This window comes from Alosa pseudoharengus, unplaced genomic scaffold (assembly GCF_046254945.1).
Source record: "Alosa pseudoharengus isolate Yale_2024_CS ecotype anadromous, Long Island Sound unplaced genomic scaffold, YU_APseudo_1.1 YU_APseudo_1.1_scf_7, whole genome shotgun sequence".
Taxonomy (NCBI): domain Eukaryota; kingdom Metazoa; phylum Chordata; class Actinopteri; order Clupeiformes; family Clupeidae; genus Alosa; species Alosa pseudoharengus.
The window spans coordinates 37,603,322-37,616,041 of record NW_027468859.1 but is presented as its reverse complement, the minus strand read 5'-3'; the positions used below and the strand labels follow the sequence as shown (position 1 = coordinate 37,616,041).

At 45.4% G+C, this 12,720-nt stretch overlaps 1 protein-coding gene across 1 annotated transcript; it reads left to right on the top strand.

The window, feature by feature from the left end:
- Positions 1-2,321: 2,321 nt before the first annotated feature.
- chga (chromogranin A) lies at positions 2,322-12,673 on the top strand. The gene is made up of 8 exons (XM_076272080.1): positions 2,322-2,559; positions 2,984-3,027; positions 4,343-4,436; positions 5,966-6,034; positions 6,628-6,729; positions 9,219-9,578; positions 11,304-11,791; positions 11,923-12,673. The coding sequence occupies exons 1-8, from the start codon at positions 2,514-2,516 to the stop codon at positions 12,004-12,006; spliced, it is 1,287 nt and encodes a 428-aa protein (XP_076128195.1). The 5' UTR covers positions 2,322-2,513; the 3' UTR covers positions 12,007-12,673.
- The last annotated feature ends 47 nt before the right edge of the window (positions 12,674-12,720 follow it).

The window sequence follows — 12,720 nt, the reverse complement described above, 5'->3', positions numbered from 1 at the left end:
TTTAATTAAAGCCAATGTCCATGCAAGACTGATTCAATTTAATCCTTAGAACGTGTCAACGCATTTGTTGTAATATAGAAACAGTGAACATTTGATATTTAGAATTGTATGACGTATTGTTTTTGTTACAAGTGAAATCACAATGAGACTTGCCACCAATATGACAGCTCACTGTGCACATCAACTGTGGTGTATGCTTTCAAAAAATGTTGGTGTCACCTTCAAACGACTGGAACGGTTGAATGTGAGACATCATGTCTGAATCCCTCTGACTATGACAAGAAACAAGACAAGAAAGAAGTAAAAAACAGTATTAGCAAAGATATAACACAAGAAGCCATTGGCACTCACGTTATTCTTTGTTCTAGCAAGCCAACTACTTTTCAAAGAGTCTGATGAATCTCAAATCTACAGACACATACAGCCTTTCTGCAAAGAACTAAAGTGAGTCACAGATTCCTCTTTTTTGGCAGAAGCGCAGATTGCGGAATGACGCTCTGACACATCCTGCATTTAATAAAGGCCAAGACCAATGGGACTAGATAGTCAAATCACCCACTCAACAACTAACCAGATTTTAATGCGTGTTGCATCACCGATCAAACGTGTGATAAGCACCTAGGATGAATTCAGGGCATGAAAGCAAGGGAATCTGCTATGGAAATGAAACAGTGTCCTGAAGTGCATAAATCACCCGTGGTGACAGGTAACGGACATTTTAATCTGTGAGAAAGCAAAATGGGGCCAGAGGAAATTAAACATGTAGTAGCCTACTCCGTTTGACGACTATTTATCATAATTTGTTATCACCTGCCCACTGGTTGCCATGCGTTTAACAAATATGGGCCTTTCCGTGTGCTTTGTTGTCATGTCAGGTTGTATAGAAAATCACAGTGAGATGAGACCTTATTACCCTTTTGTTTACTGTCAACATAACACATGCAGGTGTTATGATGTTTTTATGGATCTTCACCTGGTTATTTGAGAGAAGGAAAGATGAAAAAGAGAATGCAATACTACATAAATAATTCTCTCTCTCTTTGTCTTTCTGTCTGACCATAGACCTACTGTATATCTTTAATCTTTGGGTATGGTTACCCTGTCTGTATCTGTCTGCTTGTCTATTCAAAATACCTACTTCATCTGTTTATCTCATGCACCCCTCCTAAGCACACACACACACAGAGAAGAATTGAGTCATTTTCCATCATGTCCATATGTGACATTTTTCTATTTGTTTAGAAAACATAGTAGAGGGAGACTGCCATTGGTGAGGTAACATCCTGTAATTTTAACAAGCAGTGTCCTAGCAACCTATTCTTTTCAGACAATAGATACTAGTGGTAGTCTGCAGAGGAACATACATGTTCTTTGTCTCGTTTAGAACTGCTACCACAAGGACAGGCTTAAGTATGTGTATGTAAGTGCATGCACAATGATCTGTTTACTGACGCAAGGCTATGTTTTAAAAGTCCAGAGGGGGATTTTTCCAATCACAACAATTAATTATGACAAAAGCAACCTGTATGATGTAACTCCCTACTTCTGCATGTTTGTGTCTGTGTATGTGTCTAAATACCCAGAGTGTTTTAGATTAAAAATTTTAGGTGGATACTTAACCATGTCCATATTTCCATGACGGCCATAGACTCCCCTGAGTACTCTTAATCATAGTGCTGATTGAATCCAGTGAGGCTGTAATGTAATGAAGTCTAGGCAACAGACGCATAGTGGCTAAGGAGCTGGGCTAGCATACAGTAGTCTGAAAAGTTGCAGATTCAATTCTGGCATCTACTGTTGTGCCCTTGAGCAAGACACATAACCCCAAGTTGCTCCGGGACAGTGGCCCTTGTAATATAAATGACATATGTAAGTCGCTTTGGACAGAACCGTCTGCTAAATGAATGACTGTATGTAAATGAACAGTATGTTACAGTCTGCTGTTGGAGGCTCTCCTTAAGGAGTTTGCTCCGTTTTGGTAATGGATTAACCCCCAAATTAAATTTCCAAAACCTCTATGAAAAACATGTATTTTGTGGACAGCAACACTGTATGTAGCTGGTCAAATTTTTATTCGCTTGTTTTATAGAGTGACCCACACACACACTGGCGCGCGCACGCACACACACACACACACACACGCACACGCACACACACACACACACACACAGAGACACACAGAGACACACACACACACACCTTACTCTATCTCAGGCAAAGGTGTTCTGCTAGCACTGACAGAGGTGATGTCATTTCCTTTCTCTCTCACATCCTATAAAATGCAGGTGTTGTTGCAGTAAGTAGCTCGTAGAGCCGTGGCAGAGTAGCGGCACGTTATTTTTGCATCTCGTGCCTCAGAACCAACCAGAGCATCCAAGTTCCGTAGAGAACGCGTCCATGAGAACACCCCCCTTGTTCACACTTTCGGTTCGAAGAGAACAAAGTTAAAAGTAGTCACAGAGATCTGTCGCTTCACATCTCAACGGCGATTGCATCGTATTGTCAACGGTACAATGATTACGACGGGATGCCTTGTGTTGATGGCCCTGATGAATTACGGTAAGCGACAGGCATTTCGAAACATTAGCTTTGACAATTGTGTCAAATATTCTACTCGTTTGTATCGTTTGTCAAGAGGCGCTGCTTTGGCTCAGCACCAAGGACAGCTCCAAGTGCGGCGGAAATATAATGGACAACTGGAGCTGATTGCGATAAATATATTTGACTAATATATGTTACAGAGAATTCATTTGAAATGTAGATAGGCCTACTGTATGTTATTTTCCAAAGCACTTTACATTTTTATGCAGAGTAGCCTATTTGAGAATTCGTTAAAATATCTGCGCTAAATGTTTTCCACTCAATAGCCTACATCTATTCTGCTTTTCTGTTACACATGTCAATATGCCCTTTGACGAATCCTTTTCAGCCTGCTGCGTTTTTTTATATAGCCTAAATGTACATTTATGTCCATCCTCCACAGTTTCTCCATTACCAGTGTCTAAAGGGGAGAATGAGGACATCAGGGTAAGACAGACTATCCCTCGAAGTTTGCACGCATTTTTACTCAGTTGGACTTAAACGCCTCATAATCTCTTCAATGTGGGGCTTTAACTCTGTTTGGATACATTTAAATGTTTAAATTGTAGGCTAATCTACATAAATGCATGTATGAGCTTTGTATAAGTTCGATGATTGGTTCAAACCCATCGAACCGATGTGACAGCTCGTCTCAAGGGTGCCGCGCTCTCAGCTCGAGCTGCATTCACGAGAGCATGAAAGAACGACAAGCTCATGCTATCTTTAGCGCTTTTCATCTATTCAAGTTTTTTTAAAAACCTAAACAACAACGCACTAAGAAATATAAGAGGCAAATTTAGGTCAATCAAAATTAAAATAGTCTAATCTAATAGACCATGAAGGTGGGAAAGTAGGCTATTGCATAGGCCTACTGACAATTAAAGCTGACCAACCTAAGCTACGCCTAGCAAGAAATCCTTAGGCTACAAAAAACAAAACAAAAAACGACCAATTAACTTGAATTCCATATTACAAACAAACCAATAACTCTTATTATCTGTGAGCCAATGTTATAACTGTAGTTTGGTGAAAGAAATTTTGAATCAAATTGTTTTTGAGTTGCAAAATCAATAGAAAGGTTCGTCAGGAATAGTAAACATTTTCCAAAGCACTTTAGCTGGTATTAAGTTGCGCTTGGATTTGATAAGCCACATGACTTTGAAAGAAATCAATACTGCCATGGACTGATACTGCAGCAGAATGTCAAATGCGTGACCCTTGGAAGCTTACCATCCAGTAGATAAGACCATGAGAGAAACAACAGAGACAGTGAATGAGAGATAAATAAAAAGTAGGCTACTTCTAACAATGATATGAGAGCCACGCCATTGGTTGACTAGAAAATTACAATTTGACCAGCAGCAGTATGATGAAGAAAGGGTGTAAAGACAACTGTGACAAAGTTTCATTTCAATTTGTTTTAGACTCTGATCTCCCAAAATAACACTATTAAACATTAAGGAGCCAAAAAACAATGTCAAAGCCCTCTAGTAGCATGTTACATTATGTCATGTCTCACATGCTGCTTTGAATGATGATGCTACAATTCAGGATGCTCTCAAGTCAGGATGACAGATTCCTTGAGGACAAAATGGTCATAAGTGTTCAGATTATTAGCCAGAGATGAAAAACGTTCTGGTGACAAACACCATCAGAGAGTAACTATCTTTTCACTCTATTGTAAATGAAATTTGTCTGATACCTATCTGTACTTGTCACCTGGTAACCACCTTTACCTGTCCATCCACCTGCCCCTTTACAGTTGATGAAGTGCATTGTGGAGGTAATCGCAGATGCTCTTTCCTTGCCACACCCCTTACCTGTCAGTCAACAGTGCCTGGATATACTAAGGACAGGTGAGCTGAGTGAGCTTCAACACTACTTGTCCCCTAAGTACCCCCCCCCCCCCATCTCAGGCAATCCCTCCAGAGATAGGTCCAGTCTTTTGATGTTAGAGAGTGGTTGTTATTGCGGCGACTAGCGACTGATAAGTCTTGAGTGAGTCTGGGTAGGATGAGGGCTTAGGACTCTGGGCTCTGGGGCTGTGTTCTATGCCCAGTGCCTACCTGCCATTTCACACTGTTGGACAATTTGTTACCTCTCTCAATGAAATCAGTGGGTTGCACTGCAGATGATTGTCTCATCATAAGTAGAGGTCATTATAGCGCACGGGTGAATGCGCTCGGATGACACAGGCGAAAGGCTGCCAGCTCAGCATTGTGGAGACCTGACTTCATGTCTACAGCTTGACCAGGTGTTCACACAAACACAATGAAATGGAATTCATTTGTCCTTTCCCTCTCAGTGCAGTCACGGCCTCTGTCTGTTAGGGTTGGGCATGCAAACAATTGGTAACACACACACACACACACACACACACACACACACACACACACACACACACACACACACAGACACACACACACACACACACACACACACACACACACACACACACACACACACAGCATGATTATGTCCCTTCATGAGAGTAGTGGCTCCTCTGTGGAAGCACAGCATTGTCTGGTGCAAACAAGCAGTCAGCAGGACCGCGTGTTTCAGAGGAGAGACCCATGTTTGCCGGAGGCCGTCCCCGCCTGATGTAGGGGGTGCCGCACAGTGGGGAGTTGGCAACTGCTACACAGGCAGTGGGTTAGAGAGGGAATGCAGAGGGGAAAATAGTAGGCTGCTGACCTGAAGTCAGTTTTCTGAGATGCTTTTGCTTGTTGTTATCCGTGGCTCTCTTTTGAGACACTTAGGTGAAGCTGCCTCGCACATGAGACGATCAAACACCTGAAGGAAAGAGAAATGCAAGCCGAGGAAAGAGAGAGAGAGAAAGAGAGGAAGAGAGAGAGAGAGAGAGAGAGAAAAGGAACACCGGCGAGATGGATAAAGGGAAGAGTTTGGCAGTGAAGTGAAATAAGAAAGAAGAGATGGTGTGGCTGGATAAAGCGACGGTGCTGAAAGAGTGTGAGCGTTGACTCTGCACTCTTTCTGGGTCAGCAGAAAGGCAGAAAAGCTCGACTCGGCTGTAATTTACTAGAAACACTCCCTCCCTATCTCTCCTCCTTACTCTCTCCATCTCTCTCTCTCTCTCTATCCCTCTCTCTCTATCCCTCCCTATCTCTCTCTCTCTCACACTCTCAGAGCCCAATGATGAATTGTTTGGTGGCAGGAGAGGCTGTATATTTCAGGGCAATTAACTCTGAGACTGAATTGAACTGCTGAGTCCTTGCAAATGACAGGCAGGCAGCTTTGCATTGTGTTCATGTTACCCCCACAAAGTCTCAAAAAATTTAGAAAAATGACCTGTTTCCTCCTGTGTCTCTACTCTCTCTCTCTCCACCTCTCTCTCACTCTCTTCCTCTCTTCCCTTTTTTTGCAGATGAACGTTTGGTTTCCATCCTACGCCATCAAAACTTTCTGAAAGAGCTGCAGGATATAGCTGTGGAAGGTGAGGGGTGGGGGGGGGGGGGGTTGAACTCAAAACTCCTATCAGGTCAAACATGAATTAATGTCACGTCGGAGCTGATTGCATTCAGAGCTAATCTTCAGTGTGTTTTCTGGGAACTGTTACGTGTCGGAACCCCAGGGTAATGAAAACCAGGGAGGTAAAAGCCCTTTAGTGTGTGTGTGTGGGGGGGGGGGAGAGAAATCTAATTTCCGACAGAGACTCTGCCCCGGACTCTTCTAATGCTGCAGTCACAGCCTGATTGGATTGAAGCTCTGCTTGATCCACTGTAACGAGAGCAGGGAGGTTTGGGTTCAGAGACCCCGAGTCCTGATTGTGCAAGTCCAAATTTGTATTTAGTGACACCGAAATGACTCCAGCGTTTTGTCTTTGGGTAGAACAGAAAATGAAATGAGTTGGCTGAGTCGTAGTTCCCTGATGCTATTCCTGTTGGAACCTGACCTTCCCCACCCCCCACTATTAATAGGAATTGATAGTGCCTTATATTTCACAATGTTCTGTTCTTCAAGGTTCAGCACAGTATATCACTTGTATGGGTATAACAGTGTGATGGATGCTCTCTTCTCATTCTCCAGGAGTCAATGAGAGAGCCAAGCTGACTGAGAGCCAGGCAGGCGTGACGGGTCCGGTGACCAAACTGCCCCAGGATGCCCCAGAGGAGCTGGAGGCAATTCCAGGTGAGTTGCAATAATCTGCCCCACCACCGGGGGCTGTAGAATATCATCATATAAGTGTGTCTACTTGACAGTGTCGGCATGTCTGTTGGTGTGGAGGTGGAGGGTGGCACTGAGTTAGTACTGTGGGTGAACTGTGCCAAAGATGAGGAGATGTTGCTGAGAGTGCGAGAGAGAGAGAGAGAGAGAGATCAAGAGTGAAAGAGAGAGAGAGAGAGAGAGAGAGATCAAGAGTGAGAGAGATCAAGAGAGAGAGAAACAGTATAACAGAGACTGTGAGTAAGAGAGTTTCTCTTTGATATGAAAATGAACTCAAATCCCGTATTGAGTGTTGTTCATAGCCGGTGAGAGGAGGATAAAAGGATAGACACAGTGAGCTTAAACTGGAGGATTTACAGGAAGTGTGTGGGTGTGTTTATGCTGGTGCCTGTTAATGCATCTGTGCTGGTGTGAGCACGGCAAAAAAAAATTAAATAGACCAAGACTGCCAGGAAGAGAATGACAGATAATTTCCCTCCATATCATCAAGCTCAAAGGCACATCTTCTACCCTGTGCTAGACCTAAACTATGTGTTTCATTATCCTGCGTTGATTTGTAAGTGATGATGCTGTCGGTGAGTCATTGAGGGCCAGAGAAAACAGAAGCCGTGACAAGCTGACTTTCAAAGAGCGCGGGGATATTTTAGAAGGTACCAGACTTGATTGCGCTTTACTTGTACAAACAAAGTGTGCGGTACCAAAGACTGAGTGTGATCCTGTAGTCAGGCATACCTGCTTATGTTTACCTGGTGGAATTTTGCCATCCTGGGGGAAAAACGATCTGCATTTGCATTGTGCGAGTATGTAATAGCATGTTGAAACATATGCATACGAAGTGTACGAAAGAGGACAAATAGGGAGAGAAGGTTCTGGAGCGTCTTTGTCCCTCTCTGCCTCTCTTTCTGTCACATACATACATACATACATATACATAGTTTAAGGGAGTGTTATTGTATTTGTATTCATGTGTTTATATCCAAAATGGCAAGTCAGCAAAAACATGCTTGTATTGAGACAACCACCTTCTCGCCGGGGCTAAAAGACATCAGAAAGTGGCATGCCAGTCAAGCTTGCAACAGTCTCGCCCATCCAAAACGCACATGCAAACCACAAATGACATGGCGCAGCTTTTTAGTTGCAATCTTTGGGGGCTTTCTCCTTGTCATCGGATTGGCTGTGACAGTGCTGACGAGCTCTCCGCCGGGCCTCCTCTGACAGATTCAGGACATGGGGCACGTCGGTGGGTCTTCCAGACACAAACTCCCACCGAGTGTGATAAATTGGATTGACAGCGGTCGGTCGCATTGGCCACTAAGGACACAAGCTGGCAAGTCTCACGGGAGGCGTGTTACTGTACGCTGTGCACGTACATGCAAAAGAAGAAAAGGGTCGAGTCGAAAAAGTTTTGAATTAAACTCAATTCAAGCGTGTAATGGAGGTTAATAACAAGAGCAAGCGCCTGACAAAAAGAAACAGAGGAAGACTGCTGATTTAGGTTTGAGAGAGGGGCGGGGGGTAGAAAGAGAGAAGGAAAGAGAAAGAGTGAAAGAGAGAGAGAGAGAAATGTTCTCATCTTTGTCCTTCATGGGTTAGTGAGATACTCAGATGTGCTTTCCTGCATTCGGGAGAGGACCCGTGAGAGAGCCACTTAGCACACCTGAACCGTTTCTGCTCAGCTGAGAGAGAAGGCCAGGTGTGCTATTTCACTGTGGTCAGCCGCTAAAGTGACACTCACCACCCACAGCTTCTAAATCTGTTGGACTGCAGAGATTCACAGAAAGGCAAACGTGAAACATTGTTGCCTGAGGTAAACAGTAATATTTTATCTCAGTGCCAAGAGACTATGCTCACTTGTTTCCACATAGAAATACAAATCAAACAAACAAGCCTGCAAAATCTTACAGTGTGACCTACGTTGAGTGATAGGCAGATACAGATCAGTATCTTAATGCTTTTTTGTATTTATTATTTATTTATTTTTAAGTCCAGCATCATCATCAGCGGTCACCAGTGTCCAGGTCCCTTATAATGGCCTGAAAAGTAGGAAAAAGTCTTGTTCTGTGACAAGCCATTGGAAATGAAGTTGAGGTGTGAAAGAACGCCTCCCCTCACCCCCTCTGCCCCAGAAATGCGCTGCAGTGTGTGCTGTCTTTTTTCACCGTGTGTGTGTGTGTGTGTGTGTGACTACTGTAGCAGTATGCTTTTTAGGAGTAGGGAAGGATGACAAAGCTAGAGCTTCATTTTTTTTCTTTCTTTCTTTCTATCTATCTATCTATCTATCTATCTCTTGTCACCAGAGCCCTAATATGGAGAGCCTTTCTATCTTTCTTTTATTTTTGATATATTTCACACATATTCCATCCATCTCCTCATGTCTTTCCCCATCCCTGCCTCCTATTGAAATGAACTGAAATGAGACGGCACTGTCTGCCTGCTCTGTGTGTCTCTGGCAGATCGATCCATGCTGCTAGCTGGCATGAGGCCTGGAGTGAAGCGCGGGGGCGAGGAAGAGGAGGAGGGGGAGGAAGAGTCGGAGAGCGCCGAGAGGGAGGCCACCGAGTCCCAGGAGTCCCAGGAAGGGAACGAGATCGGAGGCCAGGAGAGGGAGAGCAGCCACCAGGAGCAGAGCCCCAGCAACCATATCTCCGACTCCATGAACCAGGAGCACAAGAGCGGAGAGGAGGGAGGAGAGGTGGCAGGCAAAGAGGAGGAGGAGGAGGAGGAGGAAAAGAAACAGAAGAAACAGACTAGTTTGGAGGAGGGGGAGGAGGAGGAAGAAGAGGAGGAAGAGGCCATGGCTCAGAATGGGAAAGGTAGAATAAGATCCCTCTATTTGTCTGTATCCCTTATACACACACACAACACACACACACACACACACACTTGGCTCGCCCAGTGAAAATCACAGAACAAAAGGACACTCAATCACTGACTCATATACAGAAATACACACCCAAACACCCCCCCACATGCAAACACACACATTGATCTGTATCTTTTTACACTGACGCAGTGAAATAAGACATAGGTCACTCACAAGCCCAGCTGTCCGTGAACTGGCAAGGAGAATGGAGGGAGAGAGGGTCAGTGTGCTTGTAATATGAACATATCAGCCTGTGCAAATGAAAGGAAATGGGGTTGTGTGCACTGCTCTCTCTCTCTCTCTCTCTGTGTGTGTGTGTGTGTGTGCGTGTTTGTTTGTTTGTGTGCGTGTTTGTTTGTGTGTGTGTGTGTGTGTGTGTGTGTGTGTGTGTGTGTGTGTGAGTGTGAGTGAGTGAGTGCGTGTGTGAGCAGTGAGTCAAAAGCAGGCATAGGGAGGTGAGCTCTGGTCAGCTCTTTTGTGGATGTGTGGTGTATGACAGAGCCCTGCTCCAGTCCCCCCCCCCCCCCCCCAAAAGAGCAATAATCATTGTGATGACTGAATGTCATGAGGATGAATACCCCACTTCTCTGGGTAACCAGCCAATCAATGACAGATAAATACTGCCCTCTAGGGAGCCATCACACTGTGTGTGTGTGGACACATATAGAGTCAGAGAGAGAGAGAGTTAGAGAGAGAGAGAGAGAGAGAGAGAGAGGGAGAAAGAGAGAGAGAATTAAATAGACCATGGCACTGATTGCCTTTAAGCAAATGAAAACAGTGCAATCAAGAGAGACAGCTAAAGTGGAGTGGATGAAGAGCCCCAAATGGAGTTACGATTGAGAGAGTTAGGGTGAAGAGAGATGAGGGATAAGAGAGAGAGAGGGAGAGAGAGAGAGGAGGGGAGTAATAGAGAATGTGGAAAACAGGAGGTAGGGAGAAAAAGACTGGAAGTGAATGAAATGGAAGGAGAGAGAGAGAGAGGGAGAGGGAATTGAGATTGATATTGAACTCTAGCTTGCCTGACATGCTGAGAATAAATGGGGAGCTGCACTAAGTGCCTCCATTTACAAAATGAGATCCAGTCTGCTCAGGCAAAGCAGAGAATTCATTAAATAATGGACATTGGAGTCAATCCAGCTACACCAACATTTCAGTGCATACTTAAAGAGGGAAAAAAAAGAAAAAAACTTCATATGACCGGAAGAGAGCATGTGTAAAGCAGAGACTCTGGAGGAAAGGAAAAGGTCGAGTCTGCGTTGATGTCTCCATGGATACATGCGATGGGGTTGCTTGATAAAGGATATGTGTCTAAAATGTCCCCCCGAGGAGACAGACAGCTGTATAACAGCCAGGACCAGCCCTGTCCAGCTGGCAACAGGGCTCTTCATTAAGGAGAGTGGCATCTTGCTGATGCTGGATAATAGGAAGGCTTGTCTGGATGGCAGAGTGACAGTGAGAAGCAGAGAGAAAAGAGAGAGAGAGAGAGAGAGAGAGAGAGAAAGAGAGAGAGAGAATTTAGGTGAAGAGATGAGAGTGACAGAGAAAGAGAGGGATTGCGAAAAAAGGCGGGAGCTCTAAGAAGGGCACAGATTGAGAGGAAAAGAATGCGATGTGAAAGGAGATATTTAGCCTGGCTGACCCCTGACCCCTGGCATCTCTGCTGTTGTCCACGCAGTGAGCGGCGGCCCAGGAGAGACCTCCGAGGCAAAGCCATCCGCCGAGGAAGAGGAGGAGGAGGAGAAGAAGAGGACAGCCTCGGACAGCGCTGAGGTCGAGAGGAAGAACAAGGGCGCAGAGGGAGAGGCCAGTAAGGAGGAGGAGGAGGAGGAGGAGGAGGAGGAGGAGGAGAAGAGAGGCGTCGGTGCCCAGCGCTGGAGCGGGTTGACCCACCAGCCCCGCGGCCTGCAGGCCCAGAGGAGAGCTCCAGTAGAGCAGGAGGAGGCCCTGGAGGAGGCCGAGGAGCAGGAGGAGGAGGAGAGGAGGAGGTCCAGCGAGTACAAGCAGCTCCAGGAGGTGCCCCACCACTCAAAGGAGGCATCCACAGAAGAGGAGGCCACGCCCGGGTCCCAGCGCAGCCCCGAGGAGAGGGAGCTCCGCATGATGGCCAAGAGAGAGCCGGACGACAGGAGAGACGAGGAGGGGAGCGCCACCAGGAAGACCGAGGTAATCACGTCATAAGTCGAGTTTGCTTACCATGAAGAAAGTATGAGCAAATATTGCCACAGGTTTGTGGTAGGAATGTAAAAATCTCACACTCTTTGTCTACCTGTCTGTCTCTCCATGTTGTTTTCCAGGACCCTGAGATCGAGAGTTTGGCTGCCATCGAGTCCGAGCTGGAGAACGTGGCTCAGAAGCTCCACGAGCTGCGGCGTGGCTGAGCGGCTCTCCCTCCCCGGGGGCTGACCTTCCTCGCCACCCTCCTCTTCCTCCTTCACCAGTTAGCTGCCCTGCACTTAGACGCGTGGTGCGTTCATGGCAAGGCAGAGGCCCCACCCGCACCTCCTTCCCACCTCCCACGGTTTGGGCCTCCATCCGCTTTCTGTTGGAGAGAGTGACCGCTACACCCGACCCCTCCTTTCTCTTCTCTCTCTCCTGCTAGTTTCCATCGAAAAGGACGAATCTTGATAGAAGCCCCAGCCGTCTGAAAATAAGGACTTCTGACCCTTCTGCTCCTGCTCTCGTATCTGCTTAACGCTCGACAAACGGTTCGCTCGCTCTCTCTCTCGCTCGCTTCGCCCGAAAAGTACCTGAGCACTGCGTGACATCTCTGTGACAACATGATAAATCAGTCTGTATTAATGTTGTAATGCAATCCAGAGCTAACTACTTGGGGATAGTATGAGTTTGTGTATATGCAAATATATAGAAAACAAACAATCTTATGTTGTTCTTTCTAAAGAAACAATGTTATTCTGAACCTATTGGGCTCAGAAGCTCCTGACAAATGCAATAATTGATCATTTTTCGTAGATTTAAAGAAAAAGGAAAATTAACACTTGTATTTACTATCTGTATGGAATTTAGCTAAGAAAACCAATAAACACGAAAGAGTTAAAAAAAAGTTTGTGGATTTAATAAGTCACTCTCCTTAC

What these genes read in the sequence shown, in the direction of transcription:
- chga (XM_076272080.1), top strand. Translation starts at nt 2,514, where the DNA reads ATGATTACGACGGGATGCCTTGTGTTGATGGCCCTGATGAATTACG. An exon ending in GCAGGATATAGCTGTGGAAG is followed by an intron (nt 6,035 to 6,627) that starts GTGAGGGGTGGG and finishes CTCATTCTCCAG; the next exon opens with GAGTCAATGAGAGAGCCAAG. An exon ending in CATGGCTCAGAATGGGAAAG is followed by an intron (nt 9,579 to 11,303) that starts GTAGAATAAGAT and finishes TTGTCCACGCAG; the next exon opens with TGAGCGGCGGCCCAGGAGAG.